Source organism: Carettochelys insculpta, chromosome 3 (assembly GCF_033958435.1).
Source record: "Carettochelys insculpta isolate YL-2023 chromosome 3, ASM3395843v1, whole genome shotgun sequence".
NCBI lineage: Eukaryota > Metazoa > Chordata > Testudines > Carettochelyidae > Carettochelys > Carettochelys insculpta.
In genome coordinates this window covers 67,322,680-67,343,556 of record NC_134139.1, presented here as the reverse complement: position 1 = coordinate 67,343,556, position 20,877 = coordinate 67,322,680, and the positions used below count along the sequence as shown (strand labels likewise).

Below are 20,877 nucleotides of genomic sequence, written 5' to 3'. Positions count from 1 at the left end.
CTATTGTACATTTGTTTGGGTGTTGCTTAGCTTAGTCTGGAGACATCGCAACTAACAATACCTCAATATTTCCTTCTGAAATAAAAATCAATTTAGTGTAGTAAATCTGGTCAGGATGTTTTTTTCAATTTTCAGTGTAAATCTCTGCATCATATCCCATTACTCCCGGTTGTTTCCTGTTGTAACCCTAAATAACCCCTCTCCCTCCATTGCCTTTTCATCATTCAGTGATTTCCACAGAGGTGCTGAGAGCCATCATACCAAACTCCAAAGCCTGTGCATACTGGGAACCACCTCAGCTCAGGGGATGCTGCTGCTCCTGCAGCACCCCCGCTAATTCCAGCACCTCTGTATCTGTAAGCTGTTAGGCATCGTTTTCTCCCTTCCTCCACTTCGTCTTTGCGGGCCCCGCATGTCCAGCACGTGTCCGCGTCCGGCTTGCAGTGCCCGCGGGGTCTGCACGCTTTCAGGGTGCTTTGCTGGCCGGCTGCTGGCGCGAGGCCCAACAGGAGACGTGTGACGTATCGCACAGCCCGCCAAGCCTCTGACGGGGCCCTCATTACCTGCTCGGGCAATGAGGGAGCGTGATGGCAAAGCTCCGCGCGCGGGGCCAGGGGATCAGGCGCCCCCGGCTGAGGCGGCAGGGGCAGCGCCAGTTTGCCCTCGCGCCCCCCAGCGGGGCTGCTCTCTACAGGGGAGGAGGCGGTGTGACGTGACATGCCCACACCCCACTTCCCGTGCCGCCGCCTCCCAGTCGCGGGCTGACTCTAAGCACCGGCCAAATTTGGCCCCTAGCGCTCTGCCCCCGGCCTGAGGGAAGGGCAGACGACTCCCTACCACCCCGCTTTTTTTTTTTCCGGCTCGCTCACGAGCCCGCCCCCGTGACGCGCGCTGTGCGTGTACATGTGTGAGACATGGCGGAAACGCGCGGGGGCGCGCGGGCTTTGGGCCGGGAGCGCGCGCGCGCGCGCGCGCCCCCACGCTGGCCCCGCGACCCATTTCAGTGAACAAAGGATTTTGCTGGAACCTCTCAGCGCTGTACCTAAAATGGCGGCTAGTCTCGGGCACCATAGAGACGGGAGGGGTGGCTAGAGCGGCTCCCTGGCGCTCTTCTCTAGTCTTTGACACTGCGCGGTGCGGCCTCGCTGGTAGCGGGCGGAGGGCGCTGTGAGTGGCGCTATGGCAGGGGAGGGCGAGCGTGAGCCAGGCTCGGAGAAGGTAACGCGGGGCAGCTCACAGCGGAGCCTTCTCCTCGCGGGCCCGCTCGGAGGGGGCGGGCGGCGGGGGAGGGACCTTGGCTACCTGGCTGCTCTGTCGCCCCCCGACTCCTGTCCACCCCTCGCCCCCTCCCTTCAGCGCAGCTCTGGGACTCAGGCCGGGGTCCCCGCGGGGTCTCTCCCGGGCCGACGCGAAGGTGCCTCCCTCAGTCTTCTCGCAGCGGGGCTGCCGAGGCTATTTCGGGCCTCCTCAAGGTTACAAGTCAGTGCCCAGAGCCTCGGGGCTGCAGCGATCGCCCACTAGGGCTCCCCGAGCCCGTGGCTTGGCTCTCGGGGGGGAGTTCATAACTGTGACTGAGCACATGGCCCGCGGGCTGCCAGCCTTTTAAAAGCTGCCTGTGTTTAATTGCCGGCGGTGGCAGCAAATTATGGCAGGGCCAGGTGCGAAGTATGTCAGGGGGAGAGTGAAAAATGAGAGCCGTGCAAATGTTAACGCTCAAATGGGGAGTGTGCAGTGCCCCAGTGTAGACAGTAAATATCCTCCAATCTGTAACCCACAAGCAGCATGTCTCAGACTTCAGTTATTTTTGATAAATAATTTCCATCAACTTGTACGTGCAGTGGAGTCAATTTTGACGGGTATATTGACAAAATCGAGTTCTCCAGATCCTCTCTATTGTGCAGACAGCTTATATGTGAATATTTAAAAAATAAAAAAGTACATGCTGGTACATGGCTTATGTTCTCTTAGCTTTGATTAGCTGCCCCCGAGAGCTGGGCATGGATGTCTGGGTGACTGAGCCCCTTTATATATTTAATATATCTTGCATTCTCCGTTGTATTTTTTTTTCCTGCAAAATATGCCCTGGGGGCATCTTTTACAAGGTAAATAGTTTTAGGTGCCAAGGTCCAATGGATCTTCAAGATGCTGGTATTGCACAAGGTGTCCCTAGGAGCCCCTGGAAGCTGCTCCATTTGTGGCAAGACTCCTCATGTCCTTTTGGGGGCTTGCCTAAGCTGTTGGGAGGTCAGTGGGGGAAAGAAAGCAAAGAAAGAGATGTCCAGATCCCTTCACCACAGGTTTGTTCTATGGGATGTGATTTAGGATTCTTCTAGATCTAAAAGCAAATACAAAAAAACTCATAGGAATGTAAAGCAGCTTGAAAGTTTCCTGTGATATTTTTTTTTGGTCTCCTTTTTAATGGAGGACATCATTGTGTGCACATATGCAGCATATTGTTTTCCAAAAATATTTGTAGTAAAATACATTACAATTTAATTGAATCCTCTTACATACTCTTAAATTTTAACTGCTGTTAAAATTAACTGAATGAAGCCCTCCGTCCTAGAGTAGTTGCAGTCTCTGGTCTGTTAAGTACTTCCTGCTGGTCTAAAGAGGTTGCTAGGTCATATGGGGCTGGCTTTTATCCTTGTATCCAGTTTGTGAAGTGTACTAAAGATAGCTAAAAATACAGTAAATGCTTTCCTAATATATCTTTTCCACATAATCAGGTGATTTAAATGTCACAGGAATGTTATGCAATCACGCTTGGGAAGGGAGGCAGTCAGTACAGTTGAGAGTGAAAGGGGGAGCTGGTCCATGAAACTTAATGCATGGATCACAACTACAGGGAAAAAATGAGAATCTCTGTTCTCTGCTTTAGGACTGCTTTCAGACAATAGTTACTTTAACCTGAGCCACAGACTGTGTTTTAAGCATGTGATTTATAAATGCAGTGGAGTCTGAAAATTGCTGGTCTTGTCAACCAAGGCTAGCTGCCCTGAGTCAGTAGGACTTTAAGGCTGTGGCCACACTACCCATCCCTTTTGGAAGGGACATGTTAATGAGGGATTTTGAAAGATGCTTTTGAAGTGCTGCATCATAATGGCAGCCGTGTGCAATTCAAAAGTGCTGCTTTCAAAATGCATGCCACCTGTGTAGCTGGAGTCCTTTTGAAAGGACTCCCTGATTTTGGAAGCCCCTTTTTCCTAAAACCAAATAGGAAGAAGGGGCTTTTGAAGTCAGGGGGCTCCTTTTGAAAGGCCCTTGGCTAGACAGGGAGCATGCATTTTGAAAGCAGCACTTTCGAATTGCATGTGGCTGCCATTATGCTAATGAGGTGCTGCATATTCATGTCAGTGCCTCATTAGCGTCTTCTGAAATACCTGATTAACATGCCCCTTCTAAAAGCGGGGAGTAGTGTGGCTGCAGCCCAGTAAGTCACAGGCTGCAACTGGTGCAGAGCAGCTTGCAAAATTAGGGCCTAAGTGAGCATTCATTCAGAGGTGTCTACACTTGGAATTATTGTTTAGGGGACCATTTAGGTATAAGTCTTTCCAAAGTCTTTTCACTTCAAAGTCAGGTATTAGGTCTCTAGAAACACATTTATAACAAGATAAAGTCGCCTTTTTCTGTTCTTTCTTTTATTATTTTAACTAACCAAAGAAATGGTCTCATCTTTTCTTCCACAGTTGTGAAGGCCAATATTTTTCTTGCTGATATTTTTAGAACGCTGTAGATTTTTAATTCTTTTAAGGGTTTACAGTCATGTACAGTGACAGGACAAATAACATGTTAAAATGTTACTTATTTCTTCTCTTACTCTTCTTACTCTTTCCTCCCCTTTCATCTCTCTTGTAATCTGTGCCTAGTACTATTAGATTAACTTTCTGTTGTACACATTTTGAACAATCTGAAATAACTATTAATGTGCTTTCTCTATACCAAGAAAAATATTTGTTAAAACAAAGCCTTGTAGACTAATTCTTTACTTCTCTTACATACAGACCTGTGTAATAATCAATAACAAAAGTATAAGAAGTTTGTATGTTTGAAAGATTTTTACTTTTTCTGTAGCATGTCCCCATGAAAGTCTTGATCATGTGATATGTTCTTTTGAAGTTCTGACTGCCTCCAGCTCCCTTTGACATCAGTGGTAACTGAGATGGTAGCTTAGAGGGGTAGCTGTGTTAGTCTGTAGCCATTTCACACCTGAAGTGTGTTTTGCCCATAGAACCTCATGACCTAATAAATTTTAGTTTTTAAAGTGCCGCAGTACTGTTACTTTATATAATGATACCCTATGAAGACGGTTCTGCTGACCTTACCGACACATAGCTGAGTACCCCGAAATCACGTACTTCATGGTAGGTCCAACAAGGAAAATAACAGAACACCATTTGTAATCACTTATAGCTCCCAGCTTAAACCCGTCCAGTTCATCATTGACTGGAACATGATCCTTCACAGGCCTTGGGTGAGAGGCCAGTCATCTCCTACAGACAACTGCCCAACCTCAATACTTACCAGCTGTCATACACAGTACTACAGAAATAGTGTCCCTGCAACAAACCCCATTAACAGCTTTGTCCACATATCTGTATAAGTGACACTATCACAGGACCTAGTGACATCAGCCAGGCCATTAGGGGCTCAAACACCTGCCCAGCCACTAATATGATACATGCCATCATGTGCCAGTGTTGCCCCTCTGCCTTGTACATTGGACAAACCTGGCAGTATCTGCACCAAAGGATGAATGGACATAAATCCAACAGCAGGAACTGGAATACACACAAACCTATAGGGGAACATTTGGGTTCACTGGACATTCAATAATGGATTTAAAAGTACCCACTTATCTACAAAATAACTTTACCACAAGGTTACAGATTTGACGCATGTAATCCAGGCCTAAACAGTGATCTTTAACTATTTTATGCATTACAAGGGCAATTTCCTCACCTTTGATATTTCCAGTAATGGGACACATTCTCCTTAATTTGCTTCATTCACTGGTCCCATTAGTACCAGGTAATCCTTTTATTTTTTCCACCTATGCCCCATATAAACCTTGGATTCTATTTTTCTACTCATTCATCTGAGGAAGTGGGTTTTTCACAGGAATGCTCATGACCTAATGAATTTGTTATTCTTTAGGTTGCTACAGGACTGCTTGTTACTTACCGGTACTGTTCTCTTCGTAGTCCTACTGATTTAAGTGGAACTGCTTGTGTAATAAGATACTAAACATAATTAAGAATGACAATAAATAATTAAGATTTTTCCATATTGCATTTTATCATGTAAATATGTGTGGCCTTGTCTCTTCATAAGCATCAATTCACAATAGGCTTTTTTGTCTTGTGTTTGATAATATTACTTCTAATTAGTCTCAAACAGTAATGTAATAGAAAAGTGAATAGCTATACATTTTTGGTAAAATTACATATATGGACCAGCATGTGAGGCTGACCAATATTGAGTAATGTTTGAGTTTTCAAAGGGATCAAAGAGTAGTAGATGCCTAGGTCCCTTAGAAACCCCAGACTACATAACACCTTTTTCCTCCAAAAAGGATTGTGTTAATGATTCCTGACAAAAGGATTGTATTTATTTTTGGTCGAAATAAAGGTATGGTTCTGCTTTGAAATATGCATTTCTTTAAGAACATATGTTTTTAAAATTAATTCTCTTTTTGGATTTTGTAGAAGACATACTATTGTTCTTTTATCAGAGCGGTAGCTGTGTTACTCTACATCCTCAAAAACAATGAGAAGTCCTGTGGCACCGTATAGACTGATTTTTTTTGGAGCATAAGCTTTTGTGGGCAAAGACCTACTTCGGCAGATGCATCTGACAAAGTGGGTCTTTGCGCACAAAAGCTTGTGCTCCAAAAAATCTGTTAGTCTGTAAGGTGCCACAGGACTTCTCATTGGTCTTTTATGAGTATAAATTAAGGTGTATAGCTTTTGGTAATTTACGAGGGGATGAGCAGGTCCTTAGATTATTCCGTTAAAGTAGTGCTGCCCCAACACTCTCCTGTGGTGCCTGTCTGACAAAGATACGCATATTCACTGCCATGTCTTCATGTAAAGCACACATCTCATAGAGCTGGAAGGGACCTTAGGAGGTCATCAAGTGCCCTGCCCTCTTGGCAGGGCCAAGCACCATCCCTGCTGAATTTTTATTTCTTTTAGTCTGTTTGCACCAGATCCCTAAATGGTCCCCTCAAGGATTGAGCTCACAAGCCTGGGTTTAGCAAGCCAATAGACAAACCACTGAGCTATCTGCTGAATAGTGATAAAAGGTGTATATAAAATCAGGGTGGATTGATTTAAATCACAATTTAAGTAACAAAAACAAAATCATTGATTTAAATCAATTTACAAAAATAAGCTAAGACTCACTGGCTGTTTCTACACACGCCACTTTCTTCAAAAGTGGCCTGGTAATACATGGCCCAAAATATGCTAATAAGGTGTGGATGCAAATTCCCCATGCCTCATTAGCATACAGTCATGTGATTTGGAGTCTGGAAGACCGTTCTTCCGGACTCCAACAGGCCATTTAGAAGCGCAGCCCCCGGGGGGTCTTCCAGAAGGAAGTCCTTCTTCCGGAGGCCCCTTCTGCCCAAAAATTTTTGGGAAGAAGGGGTCTCTGGAAGAAGGACTTCCTTCTGGAAGCTCCCCTGAGGCCACGCTTCTACACAGCATTTTGGAGTCCGGAAGAACAGTCCTCTGGACTCCAAATCACGTGACTGTATGCTAATGAGGCATGGGGAATTTGCATCCACACCTCATTAGCGTATTTTGGGTCATGTATTAACATGCCACTTTTGAAGAAAGTGGCCTGTGTAGAAATGGCCACTGTTTAGAGGGCATTTAATTTTGGAGTAAGCCCCATTGAACTTACTGGCATTTCTGGTTTTTGAGAACACAAGTATAGAATGGGTTTCCCTTGGAAAAGCTAAGTTACGCTGAAGTAAAATATGGAATAGAGTTATGGTCTGTGGCCATACTGTTCCAAAATGAGGAGGTTGTATTGCATTTAATAAGAAAATGACATTGGTAACTCGCAATCCTAGGTTTCTCTTACTGCAGAGCTTTCTGTATTGTTTACTTGAGTGAAAAATTCTAAACCTGGTTAACTAATTAAACAAGCTGTAAGGATTATCTAAACTTTTTTTTCTAGCAATATCCAGTACAGCAAACAGCTAGAGAATGTACTTTTCAGATAACATTTATACTAAAAGGCATAGAGAAACTCTTGAAGAATGATGCATTTAAATTACTAACCAACTGATCCGGTCCACAATATCCACATATGTATTCACATCATATTCTCCCAATCAGCCATTTCCCAAATGATGTTTCATTCTTGATATTAAGCCCTGCATCATCTTGCACCGCTTACACTTGACACATTTTCCTTTTTAACTCAGGGAACAAATTTCTTCAAAATATTCCCTGATAAGATATCTTGTGCACAGAAGCCATGACAGTTTTCCTGTGGCAAAAGTGGGGTGAAAATATGATGCTGTGTGCATGCGGAATAATGCCCTTCCGTTTTCTTTCTAGTTCACTCCACTATTCCTTTCTATGCTGCCTCTATCCTTCCCTAGATATTGGTCTTTCTATCTTAAGACAATGTCTTAACTAACTCCTCTGCTGTGCTTGGCCAAAGTCCACCATGACCACATAAGCGCAGAATGAAAACTGTCCTATCCAGCTTGTGTCTTTCTTTGCACATGCTGTTGGTTTTTTTTTTTTTTGTTTCTGCTGAGAAACAAAGTCCAGAATTTTTAAGAAGCAAGAGCTAGTAATTAGGCTGGACAGACTTAGGCCCTTCATTTTTATGAGACTGTAAGCATACATGTAGCATGTTTGACAAGATTTAATTGTAACTTATTTTTCAATGAAAACTTTAGTATCTTACTGATTTTTTTTTTAATCAAAATCTGATTTAAATAAAACCATTTTTTTTAAAAATCAGTTTTTATCCACTCTGCTTAAAACATTTAAATAAATTGTCTAACTCAGGTTTAGGACCCTGGTCTGTTGACTACACTTATTATGCATAATCTATAAGGCCTCGAAGCTCACTAAGTCATCCAGAATTTCAGTGCTTTAAGATAATGTCTCAAAAAAACAGATCTTTTTAATTTGTACATGTCAATCACTTCATAAAGTAGCTAAATATTATTCTTTTTGCAGTTGGCCAAGTAAAGATCTGTAAAGCAGCGTGTGTGAGCCTGTATAGTCTGGTGGGTAGACCTGGGTCATTTAATGTAGAAACTTAATTGGGATTTTGTTTCCAGTGGTGCCACAAACATTTTTAACAATTTACTTAGGGGCATATTTTTAAAGGTATTTAAGCACCTAAAGATGTAAATTAGCGTTGGTGAGTTTGGAGCCTGACAAAAATATTTTTCACTACGTGGTGTTTCCCCCCACCTCCTCCCTCACGTTCTTTTATTGAAATGATCCTGTCTGGCTTTCAAATAATAGTTTTTAAAAAACGTTTCACTGAATAGAAATTCCCTGAGTACATCCTCTTGAATTAGGCCATGTCCAAAGTCTACCTGTGTCTCAAATTTTGTGGGGTAATGTGATTTTGTTGGGAAGGTAGGACACATTTTGAGCCATTTTAAATCAATCTCAACAAATACTTCGAGTCAGAATGTATTTTAGTTGTCATGGAGACAGCTCTCCATGAATAGATAGATAGGAAGATACCATGAATTTGTTTGTGTGTATGTGCACAAAAATACTAAAGGGGGATCAAGTCTTCCTTGTGATAAGGCTGAGATGGGTAACTTGATGGAAATTTATCCTTTTTCCCTAGATTTTAAATTAAATTGATGGCACTAGTTAGCAAGTATATCACCACTAAATTAGCCACAATCTGGTTTTAGAAGGTATTAATGAGTGCTTATGAATGAATATTTCTGGTAACATGTTTAGCATTTACTTCATATAATTTAATTATGCAGTGGCCCAAATTTATCCCTGACATTCAGTTATAGTCTGGAATATCAGGATAAATTTGGCTCAGTCTTCTTTCACAACCTCATGTTTGACAGTGTAGTTTTTACACAAAAACAATTTCACCTGAAAATAACAAAAATGTTATGAGCTTTTTAAAATAAAACCAACAAATTAACTGTTTTATACCAATGACTGAATCTATGGGGAACCCCTTTATTTTTTGGCTTTGTAATTTTATAAAAAATATATACATTATGATATTATTAAACTTTTCTTTCTTTTTTTTTTTTTTTTTAATTCTAGTCCTTTAAGCTGCTAGGAATCCTTGATGTCCAAAATGTTCCCTGTGCACGAGAGTCAATACTCTATGGTTCAGTGGGTTCTCTGGTTGTGGGCCTTGGACATTTTTTAGCAACCAGTAAGTATTTTTATTGGTTTCCTGTATTTCTTCAGCAAGAAATTAATTTTAATGCTTGATTTGTTCTTCTAGTTGAGAGAAAATAAAAGTAGTTTGGATGATTGTTTTCATTATCTTTTTTCCCTCTCTTTCAGGTAGAGTTAAACGGTCTTTTGACTTTGGAATGGGAGGTTTTATTTTGACAACTTTAGGATGCTGGTACATAAAATGTTCTTTAAATTATGACATCTCAGTGCTGTAAGGGTTGTGTTGTCCTCTGTGACCTTTCATACTGATCTTAGAAGTCTGCTTTCTCTTTTTTAAATCCATTCCCAAAACTTATTTTTGCAAAGGTGTTTATTAACCTTAAACTATTATACTCAGTTTTAATTAAAATGTTTTAAAAAAGCACTGTGCTACATGTGGCTTAGTCTCCCAAGAGACAAAGCAGTGTTCTTGTCATCTTTCTTCTTACTATCTCATTTTGCTCCTAACTTTTGAGTCTTTCAATTAAAATCGTTACTTTGTTGTTGTTCTTGTGAACACTTAAAGATGTATTTATCTTTAGGTACAAAAGTAGCATTCCTTGAAATCACTGAGGACTGCTCACATGTTTAAAACTTTAAACGTGTATGTATTTATGCAGGACCAGGACCAAATTCAGATCTGTACTAGTAAAAATGAATTATATGTTTAGAAACTAATTTTGTAGCTGCTTGCACATGGGAATTCCTTGTGTAAAGTGGATATAGAACCATGCCTTAGACAATTAGCAGCTGTGCTAATGTTTACATAAACACTTGTAAAATGTCCAGTTACGATGTGTAGAATTTACAATTCAAACATTAACTAGTTGAACAGTTGTAACTCGATATTCTCAAATGTTGCTTTTTGTTTTTTTTCCTTTCCCCTTTAAGGATATATTGCAGATACAATCATGCCAAACTAAGGATTCAGCAAAGAATGATTCAAGAAGGGATGAAAAACAAGATTTTATATGAAAGTACTGATTTTGATCCAGCAAGGAAACAAAAATAGCAGTCAAGGAAGCAATGCTTAACTTATTACAGAGCAACCCAATGGTCAAATGGAAACTATAGCATCTGAAAATGGAATTGAAAGTCCAAAGGCACCCTCTTCGTATCAACACAGAATGAGAACCAAACTAATAACCCACATGTTATTTTTGCTAATGGATTCAAACTACTCAGTCAGTTAAAGAAAGAATTGGGGCTGCATATGGAGCTAAAAATTGCATACATTTATATACTTCCAGTCTCTGGCTCATTGTCTTTTTTGGGAAAAAAAGATAAATTTCATTACTGAGGATTAATGACAATGTTTCAGAATTATTTAGGACAATGATGTGTAGCTCTTCTACAGTGAGTAGAGGTTTTGCCATTATTTTACGGTAAAAGAAAAATAATCCAGGCTATAATTGTTTCCCCATGTCTAAACAAGATCTTTGTAAATAATCATTAACATAAAGGTTTTTTATACCTCTGTGCAGTTTCATGTTCTTGAATGAGAAAATTATACCTAATTTTAACAAAAGGAATATTAATGCGGTTAACTGAAACAAAATGAATATGGTAAAGATCCCTCTTATCTTTGAGAAGCATGCACAGAATAATGGGCAGTTTCTTTTAGCAGATACTGGCTACTGAAATGTTTTTAACAAGCCTCTTAAATAGAGGCTAGATAAAGGTGGGGTGTTCTTTATTTCAAATTAAGTTTACTAATAAGTCTGGAAGAGGGCTATGTGCTACTGTTCAATAGTAATGTCTGGGATACCTTTGCTAAGTCTACACTACCTTTTTACTGCTCTGCAATCCCCCTGAGTGCAGGAAGTTATACTGCTGTAAAGTGTAAACTGGGTTACAGCACTGGGAGCCACACTCCTAGTGAAGAGTCCCGTCTTGGATGTGGTTTACCTAGAGAGCTCTCTCCTAGCATGTTAGTTGTGACTTTGATGCCTTAGCTGCACTTTAAACTAAGTGTAGACCAAGCCTTTACCTTAAAAGTCCTGATCTTCCCATTAGAGCACTTGTAGCCACTATTAATTAGAATTTAATAATTGGCAGAGAGGTTTCTGCTAGCCTTGATGAGTCACAGTAATGAATTGCATTGGTGGGTCAATATATTAGCTTGACATGTGCACCATATAGTATAAAATTGGTGTTTTGACTTGAGTTTTTCTACTTTTGTTAAAATTTACTATTCTCTTAGAGAGCCCTGTAGATAGTATTGTATGGCAGAAGTATATTATTGAAACTTTGCTTTAATTCAGAGTTTCCCTTTTGTAGATGGTGCTTATCTATATCGGGCCAGTAAGGAGCGTACTTGATACCTCCTGGAATCAAGGCCTGTGTTCTTAAAGCGCTCAACTACTCAAACTTTTCTAGTGAGTAAAAAACACATTTTTTTAAAAATAAACCTGTAGACTGAAAGGGGTTTAGATTCACTTCCCCCTAAACAACAACATGGGGGTGTCCATGGAGCGGGAGGGAGGGACGGACAACATGGTAGAACCTTGCCTGGACAGACTGACACAACAACAATATATGATAGCTTGAGCCTGAGGCAAGTTTTACACACAGACCTGGTAATATTAACCACAGAGAGGTATGTATTTGATGGATTTCTATTCCAAATGGCTAAATGCAGTGCCTTGCATGGTGAATTTTACTTTTTTACTTAAATGTTAACCAGTGCATCATGGCTTTTAATGCATTTATATACATGGACTGATTTCCCAACAGACTAAAAATCCTATTTTTCTTCTTCATCCTCCTGTTCATTTCCTCCTGGTGGGGTTGAATTCTCCTTTCCTGATCTTGTTTGGGAAATCTAACAGTAAAATGGATTTTGTTTGGGAAGAGAGCTTTTCAGTTTAAAGGCTTTTGTGTAAAGTACAAAATAATTGTTGCAGGACTCAATCCTATCAAGTGCTTTCCTTCCTTTCTGAAATAGTCTATGGACTAGAATATCTGTACAAACTGTGCAGCCACACAGAACCAATCCCTGGTCAGAAATAAAAGTATTTCCCCTCTGGTTTTATAATTTTTCTCCTACATTTTTGTCCAACCCAATTACCACCTATGGAAATCTAGAGTGACACTGGAGAATAGGCAGCAGTCAACAATGTCTAGGAAACTCCTATTTTAATACATGGCTGAATTATTCCCTCTCTGACTAAATAAGAATTGGGATGGAGTTACAGCCTAAGGAAGGGTTGAGCATGCTTGCTAGCTGAAAGGTAAATGAGTTAGGAAAAGACAAAATTCACACAGCTTATATAGTTTGCACCTTTCTTTGAAGAAAGGTGTCATAGCTCCCCTGTCCTCCCTCTCCAAACTGGCAGGGAAAGGTTTGAAATGCACATTAGGACAATCGGATACACAGATTATCCAACAAAAATTATTGGGTAGTGGAAACTAGCAAAAAATAGTGAAGTTTCAAATCAAGGAAACTTCACATTTACATTGACATGCAGTCCTGTCTCAGTTAGGAGTATTTTATCCCACACTACAGTACAGGGGCAAACAATATTACACAAAACTGGAGCATTGGGTGGAGGGGGAGACAGACTTGCACTGAGTAATTGGTAAACATTCATACTAAGGTAACTCATTGCTACTGTTTGTATAATTATTAATTTCTTTTGCTATTTGTTTTAAAATAACTCATTGACTTTTGAGGCTTGGTTTTGTAACATTTTCTACTAAACTTTTTTTTTTTCCCCCCAGTAAATGGAAAATAGTAGGGAAGAGGTTGAAAACAGCAATAGTTCCACTGTTTTTTGCATTACGTATTATAGGCAAATTTGGGGAGAAAGGTGGCAATATGCCCTACTGCTCCTTCAGCAGTGGTGTCAGTTTCAAACTACACATTTCCCCCTGCTGAACTGCCAAGTGCTTTTGAGCAGCTGTCCATGGCTGGGAGCCATGATATTATTACTAGCTGTGGTAAATACAAAACTGCAACCTGTTTAATGATGTAAATTTACTTGTCTGACTCAGCCCATTGAACTCAGTGTGGCAACTCAACTGCATAAGTCTTTGTAGAGCTGATGCTTTAGTTCTTATGATGGAATATTTATTTGAATTATAGTAGTTTACAACCAAGATGAGCCAAAGCGGGGGTAGGGGTGGCTATAACATACAGCCACATTGAACAACAGCAATCTAAGGGCCATTTTTTTGCTGGGAGGGAGTTAGCAACATCATCACAAAAGGAAGAGGGGGTATGTCGAAGAGGAAATGAGCAGGAAGGAAAGAAGCACAGAAGCATCAAGAGTTAAGTGTCAGTGAAAAGGGGCTAGTTTGGAACAGTTGAAGAAGGAAATGAATACTCTGAAAACTAGCCAGCACGCTGATGTCATCCCTGTCTTAAAGGGCCTGCTGCAGCTGTTTGTCTCAACAAGAGAAAGTAAACTGAAACTGACTGGTCACAAAGTGGTGCTGCTGCTGAAAGGGCTCCTGGGCTGAGGGACAGAAAGAGGCCAGGGGCCCTTAAAGTAAGTATTCTCAAATACTTACAGTTCTTCAAATTCTCTGTTATAACTTAGGAATTATTTTTGCCATGGCAATTAACTTTTTTCCAAAAATACATGTAAAATTGAACTGTGCTCTTAGCACCTTGTTGTAGTAGGTGACCTCAGAGTACACATGTGAATCAGCCACTTACTAACCCACACCCTATTGTAACCACCCTATTTAAGACTGTTGGCACATACATGGAATCCTCCCTCCCACCCCGATCTACAATGAGAGAGCGCTGAGGAATTGAACTCACTGTAGCTAGCTATAGGCACGATGCTGTACTTGAGCTCTCTTTGAAATGTCAGTTGACTGTTAAAGCTATGTGAGTTGTCAAAGAAATTATAGGCTTCACTGACATTTTGTACTTGGGCTAATCACATTTATATCAAATGTTAGGCTAAAGTCTGGAATACCTATGTCAAACATGAGGGCTTACTCCTTTCAACTATGGTTTTGAATCAATTATGCAACTAGTTTGTAGCATAGTTGAGGTTTTAAACATGGTTTAATCTCTGTATGCAATCTATTTAATACTTTATTTGGTTCACTATGAATTTTTTTTTTTAATTACAGGGGCCTTTGATTGTCTTCCTGTAACAATTCTGTTGTTGAAGGAGTGGCACTAGCTAACTCTGCCACTCATTAGGTAAATCCTTTCCCCTGCAGCTTTCTGGCACCTCCTACTGTTTGAAGAGCATTGTCCCATGTTACCATATGTATGTGCTTTGGGCACTCTAACTCTCACTGAGGAAATACAGATTAGCTGCTTGGGGGCTTCCACAACACAGATGCAGACATGATAGGCAGTGATACACAAGGTCAGATAAAGTGTGATTACGTTGTGAAAATGCTGTTTCATGGATGTCAAATCTGTTCATTGTAACCTTGTCATGAGTGATAAACTGGTTACAAAAATACAACTGTGAGCACGAGCCTTAGGTAGCTTTTATCTAATGCCTTCCTGGTAATATCCACAAATAGCTTCAACATGACTCTCTATAGTTTCCAGATATGATCTTCCACAATGTAATGGTGATCTGTCCTTCTATATAAGCCTGAATTGGTTGAGCTTTAGTCTGTAAACTCTTCAGGACAGGAAACCTCTTCTACTACGTAGTGACACCACATGTACTCTATTGCTTTATCACCAGAAAACACAAATATCCCTCCCCCTCCTGGATGATCAGAATCTGTCAGCTACTATTGGTCTGTTTTGATAACCAGACAGGATGTGGTAATCAAGCCCAAATAGCACGTTTCCCTTACAATGCCAAGTGTATTGTTCTAAGCAAGTTTTCAGTGCAAAATGGTCCCTATATTTAACTTCTACTTCATTCTGTGATTCTTCACTAAAACAACATGCCTCTGAAATCATTTGTTTTTATGTTCTCCAATTAACTGGTTTTAAAATTAACATTAGGCAGTTGGAATGTGTGACACCTAACTTTAAAATCCAAGAGAAAAAAAATTAAGTAGGATTCCACTGCCTACTATCAGTCAGTAGTGATTGTCCATTTTTATATTTATCAATTCTTGTAATGAGAACCTCCCCTCATTAAAAGTCTGAAACACCTCCAAGATGGTGATGAATTGGTATATTTTACCACTAAATTCTATCACAGTAGGAGTCTTCAGCAGAATTGCTCTCTCCTAACTACTTGTAAGTAGCAGGATTCTTTTGGAGGAGGTTGCTTGCAGGTCAATCCGTCTTTAATTAGAGTATATTTATGGCTCCCTAGAGCAAGATGGATATAAAAAATGATCATCTTGCTGTAGATCAGTATAGGTATTAGAGCTCTAGCATGCTAGGCAGAGTTTAATTCTTGGCTCTGTCACCATATTCTTGTACGACTGTAGGCTTGTGTGTGTGTAAAATGGGAGTACTTCCTTACCAGATTGCATGGATCAGCAATTATCAGATGCATGAAGAAGAATGTTACTGTGATGCAGGGGAAGATCACCATACCACCAGCTGTACAATTATCAACACCAGTTGAGACAGTGGATGCCCTCTTACCATCCAAATATCATGTTGGGTAAAGACCTGAGGTACATCGAGTACCCCAGCCTCTCTCCACCACCACAACACACACAACTCCTATAACATCAGCAAATCTGTGAGAGGTTGGGATGCATATTAGATCTTGTCTAAACAGTATGACTTTTGGATGCCAGTTTGTACTATTCTAATCAGGTGTAGTCTGCCATGACCTCAGGCAAATGAGTGCTGGAGCTCACTACCTGTATTTACTTCGCATCCAATTTCAGTTTTTAGCCCCTATCCACCTCCATTTCCCTCTTCAGGACTATCGCATAACAGTCTATTACAAACAGAAGTGATCTTATTGCTTTGTTTAGGAGCTTGAGGGGATTATATCAGAGTTCCAGGGAAGAGGTTTCTGCTGCCAGTGTTACATGACTAAAGAGATGAAAAAGCTCTTCATCCTATCCTAGATTTAGACCTGAAGAAATTCAACAGATGTACATACAAAGGTTCAGATAGTTGTCTCCATTATTTTCTCTCCCCCAGCTCACAACTGGGTTATGGCTCTCAATTTACCAGCTAGCTATTTTCCTGTGGGTTTGGTTACTAGTCACAAAATGACTGGACAACTGGCTGGGCCAAGGCAGATTACAACAGGACACAGCAGCAGCCTTGGATTATGTCCTTTCCCTGCTCTTTTAATTTGGATCTTTGTGAACTGCAAGAAATTGTCCCCTGTACTATCACCTACAGTAGAGTGCATAGGAGCAGTAATCAATCTTGTCAATAATTTACATCCAGGAGGACAGGTTCTGGTTGCACTATTGATGGTGAGCAATCACAACTCAAATGCAACAATGGTATGCAAATGAGTTTGGGATTCTTAAGACGCACATCAGTGTATATGTACATGGTAGACTTCAAATGCAGCCTTTACAATTCTGGCAGAGATCTATGAATTCCACATCCAGACCATGTGATTAAGATGGTCACAGACCCATCTCAAGTTCTGCAGGAGCTCACATTAGTGCCCAGATCCAGTGAACATACAGAAGAGCTACTATTCTTCCTTCCTGACAATGGCATTTCTCAGACACTTTAGGAAGAGCCACGAATATCCACCTAAATCATGGTGCATGGAACAAGATCTCAGGGCAGTCTAAATTACATATGAACATCCTACAGCTGAGAGCCACAACAGTGACCTGCATAGCCTTCCTGCCAGATCTGTGGAACACCACAGTGCAAAGTCCCATAACCCTAGTGCATTGTACAAACAAGTGCTCACTCTTCCCCTCTCTGTCAAGCTATCAGGCTCTAAATGGGGTGTCATCAATATAAAATAATCCTCTTGGCGCTACATCTGAGGCATCAACAATGACATAGCTGTTTTTAAATAGAACAGGCAGTTCTTGTAAAGTCCATCATACAGCCAATCTTCTTCAGAGGACTCCCATAACAGACTTATTTAGCGGAGAACACCAGCAAATGTCCAGTTTTTGCCCCAGGCAGATATGACCCTGGCTTCATTATCAGATGGCTTTCTCCTGTGATCTCAAACTCCTACATATCTTTCTGCCACTTTCCCTTACCCCCAGGATAATATCCAAAGTCAGATGAGACAAGGTTACTGTCATCCTGAGATCCACCCCCCACCCCCCACAAATACTTAGCTGACCAAGGCAGTTCTATCAGGCCTATAATGACCAGGTGGTCTCCTATTTACCTCACAAGTGGTTCAATACATAGTATCTGTGAACCAAAGTCAAATATTGCACCCAGATTGCAGTCATTCCACCTGACAGCTTGGCTAACAGCTGATTAAATGCTATTAGTACAGACTGGTTCCTACAAATTCAGGGAGTTCTCATATAAAGCAGGAAACCTTCCAACAAGAAGGCTCAACTCCTTGAAATGGAAAAGATTCTCCAAATGGCCAACCCAAAACTATCTAATCCAAGTAGTAGACCCAACATTTACAACCCTCAACTAGCATTTCACTTTCAAAATTAAACTTGCAGTAACATCTGTGTCTATTTAAATTAAGTATCGGTTGCCTTCATTTTTACCCACTGGCTAGAGATCCAACTCCTACCTTGGACTTCAATATTACTCTCCTAAAATTAATGGACTTGCTTTTTGATCCCTTACAGACTTATTTGACCATCAAGATGATTTTTCTGGTGGCCACTCTCACAGCTCACAAGGTAACTTCACATTCACTCCTTCATGGTCTCATTGAGGACACCGCAAACAAGTCTGAGGCCTCTAGCTGTCACCTTTCTCTGGATGGGAACGCATATTCCTCTTGCATCAGACTTGGGATTTAGACTGCAGTTTGTCTTGTTCTCCAATACAATCACTGTAGCAAATTTGAGTTTAGATTAATATATGCTGTCCTGTTCTCTGCTCATAAAACAAGATTTAGTTAGAACAAAAACATTACAGAGAATACCAACCTTGAAAACAATGAATAGCTTATACACATGCCTATCTTAATCAGGTACCAGTCATCTTGCATGCAGAAACCATTGTTGGTTTCAAACTCTTTCACAACCTTCCTACAGGTCTGTCCCTGTGGGTCACAGCATCAGGTTATTAATTCTTGGATTGCGTGTGTGTCCTCTCCACTAGGAGACCCACCTTTTACCATGCTAAGTTATTTGTTTGCTGAGCCAACTTGAACCTCATCAAAACCAGTATTTGCAACTCCTTGCAGGGTATAGTACTGTTAGACTTGCTTAGCAATCATGGGATTTGCATCAAGTACCCCCCTCCAATGATTTTAGTTCCTGATCTTCATTCATACTAGATGACTTCAAAGTATTGGCTTGTCTTACGTCAAGAAAAGAAAGTTGTTGAAACCACAAGTGCCATCTCCAAAGTTGTCTCTGCAGTCTACCTGTTACTTTGCCAGTCGTCTTCTTAAGAGTCACATCTAACACTCGTACAAGAGGAACTTGATTATAGTGGAAACATATTAGAGATTTGCTCTTGATCTCCCCCTCTCTTTATGGCTATCTCCCAGCCCAGAAAAAAGGCCAATCCCTCTGCGTGGTCTGACAGTGCATTTCCAGCTGCTGGCTAGCTAGCCTTTCCCTCTGGTTATTACCAGGACCCAGTCAGCATCTTCTGCCTGCTTCAGGAACATCCAATTTCTGAGCTCTGCAAGGCTTGCAACATAAAGCAGCCCACTGACTTTAAATCTTTTGCACTTGACATGATAGCCAGGGAGAGCAGTACTTCTATCCCTCTTGGATTGATACAGTTGAAATGCCTCACCTTCCCAGGAGGTTACCGCTTGCCCATCGGGTACAAAGCCCTCCACGTTAACATGTACTTGAATCAGTCACTGAAGTGTAAACAACATTCTTGGGAACTTTTTCTTTTACACCTAAATCTTAGATCCAGGTAGGTATATTAGTTAGATATGGAAAAAATTCACACCTTAAGAACCATAGATAAGTTGACCTAATCAAGGTCTGGAGGCAGCTAGGTCAAAAGGAGGGTTCTTTAGTTGACCTAGCTACTGTTTCTGAGATGGATTAACTGTGACAGAAAAACCCCTTCCACAGATGTAGAAAATGTCTAAAGCACGATGCTACAGGAGGACCGCTGCAGTGCAGTAGCTATGCCCCTGTTGAAGCACTACTGTAGACGGTGAGAAACTACAGCACTGTCCTGGTTTGTAGCAGGTAAAAGTAAAACCCTCCAGCTAGAAAAGTGGATTTTCTATGTCCCAAGATTTTTGCTGAGATGTGAACGGTTGATAGACAGTGCAACCTAAATATTTCTAAAAATCAGGTTTTTATATAAACATGCACAAGCACACTCAAGGCTTGGTGCTGCAAGTGATACCAACAACACTAATCATGGAAACATAATTCCATTTCTAAATGGTTACAGGCTCAGGGTCTATGTTCTGTAAATAACTATTTGCCAATTAAAAGAGCTTCTACTCATCTTAGAAAAACTAAAAAAATTAGGTGTTGACTATATCCATGAGTTTTTCCCCCCCACAGCAAAACTATTTCTGACAACTAAAAGCACTTCTCCCCGCTTCTTGTCCTTACAAGATGCTTATTTTTAAGCGTGAGTAGCATCTCTAGGGCATTTTTGTTTTGTTAAGCTATTCTCATTTCATAATATTTCAGCTACTCATTTCATAATATTTAGAACAGCAAGCCTTGGCCTCAGACTTGTCCCTTGCAAGTGGGTATCCATAGGACTCAGACAGTTTTAGTGTGAAAGGACTCAGGGCAAATAGGTATTACTACATTGTATGTAGCAGAGTAATACATGCTCTTGTTATGACCAAACCCTGATCTGCTTTGAGGTTATGCCACTAGAAAACATCACTGGGAAAGAGCGCTAAAGGACTTTGCTTTTTTAGAAGAGGTGTGATTTTAGGCCTGTCTATTGTGGTAGGGGACTCATACCCCTTTGGGGCAGAGAGATTGTTATAGTAAGTACAGATTTAAGATGCAGAAGTAAACTGAACCCAACCTGCTGCTCCCTCAAAGCAAGCAGGAAACTGACTTGCTTGCTCAAAGGCCACATTTGATATTTCAGAAACCAAGTGCTTCATACAAAAAATAAAAGCTGTACTACACCAATTCCCAAAACAGACAACTAAAAATAAAAGATATTATTTGCTGCCATTAAGCATGCTAGAAATATTAATCCTCATCTAAACAAGATAATTATTCTATTTCAGTGTTTCGCAAACTTACAGCATTCACATATGCCTTTCGGGACTTTGGCCCTTATTGGCATAGCCCTTCTCCCAGTGCCATCCCCCTGATTATCTCCTGTTTTTATTAATTTATTTTCTGCCATGTACTCCTTGAAATCCTTTTGAGTACCACTAGAGGTACACCTAACAGACTTTGGGAAACACTATTCTATTTCATAACATATACAGGGCCCCAGCCTGGCAGAGGAGGCCATCTACTCTGGGTTAGC

The 20,877-nt window shown here is 40.7% G+C and overlaps 1 protein-coding gene across 1 annotated transcript; it reads left to right on the top strand.

Moving 5' to 3' along the window:
• The first annotated feature begins 1,071 nt into the window (after nucleotides 1-1,071).
• Nucleotides 1,072-10,887, top strand: COX20 (cytochrome c oxidase assembly factor COX20). Its single transcript, XM_074990069.1, has 4 exons — nucleotides 1,072-1,218; nucleotides 9,291-9,405; nucleotides 9,540-9,603; nucleotides 10,302-10,887. The coding sequence occupies exons 1-4, from the start codon at nucleotides 1,180-1,182 to the stop codon at nucleotides 10,420-10,422; spliced, it is 339 nt and encodes a 112-aa protein (XP_074846170.1). The 5' UTR covers nucleotides 1,072-1,179; the 3' UTR covers nucleotides 10,423-10,887.
• The last annotated feature ends 9,990 nt before the right edge of the window (nucleotides 10,888-20,877 follow it).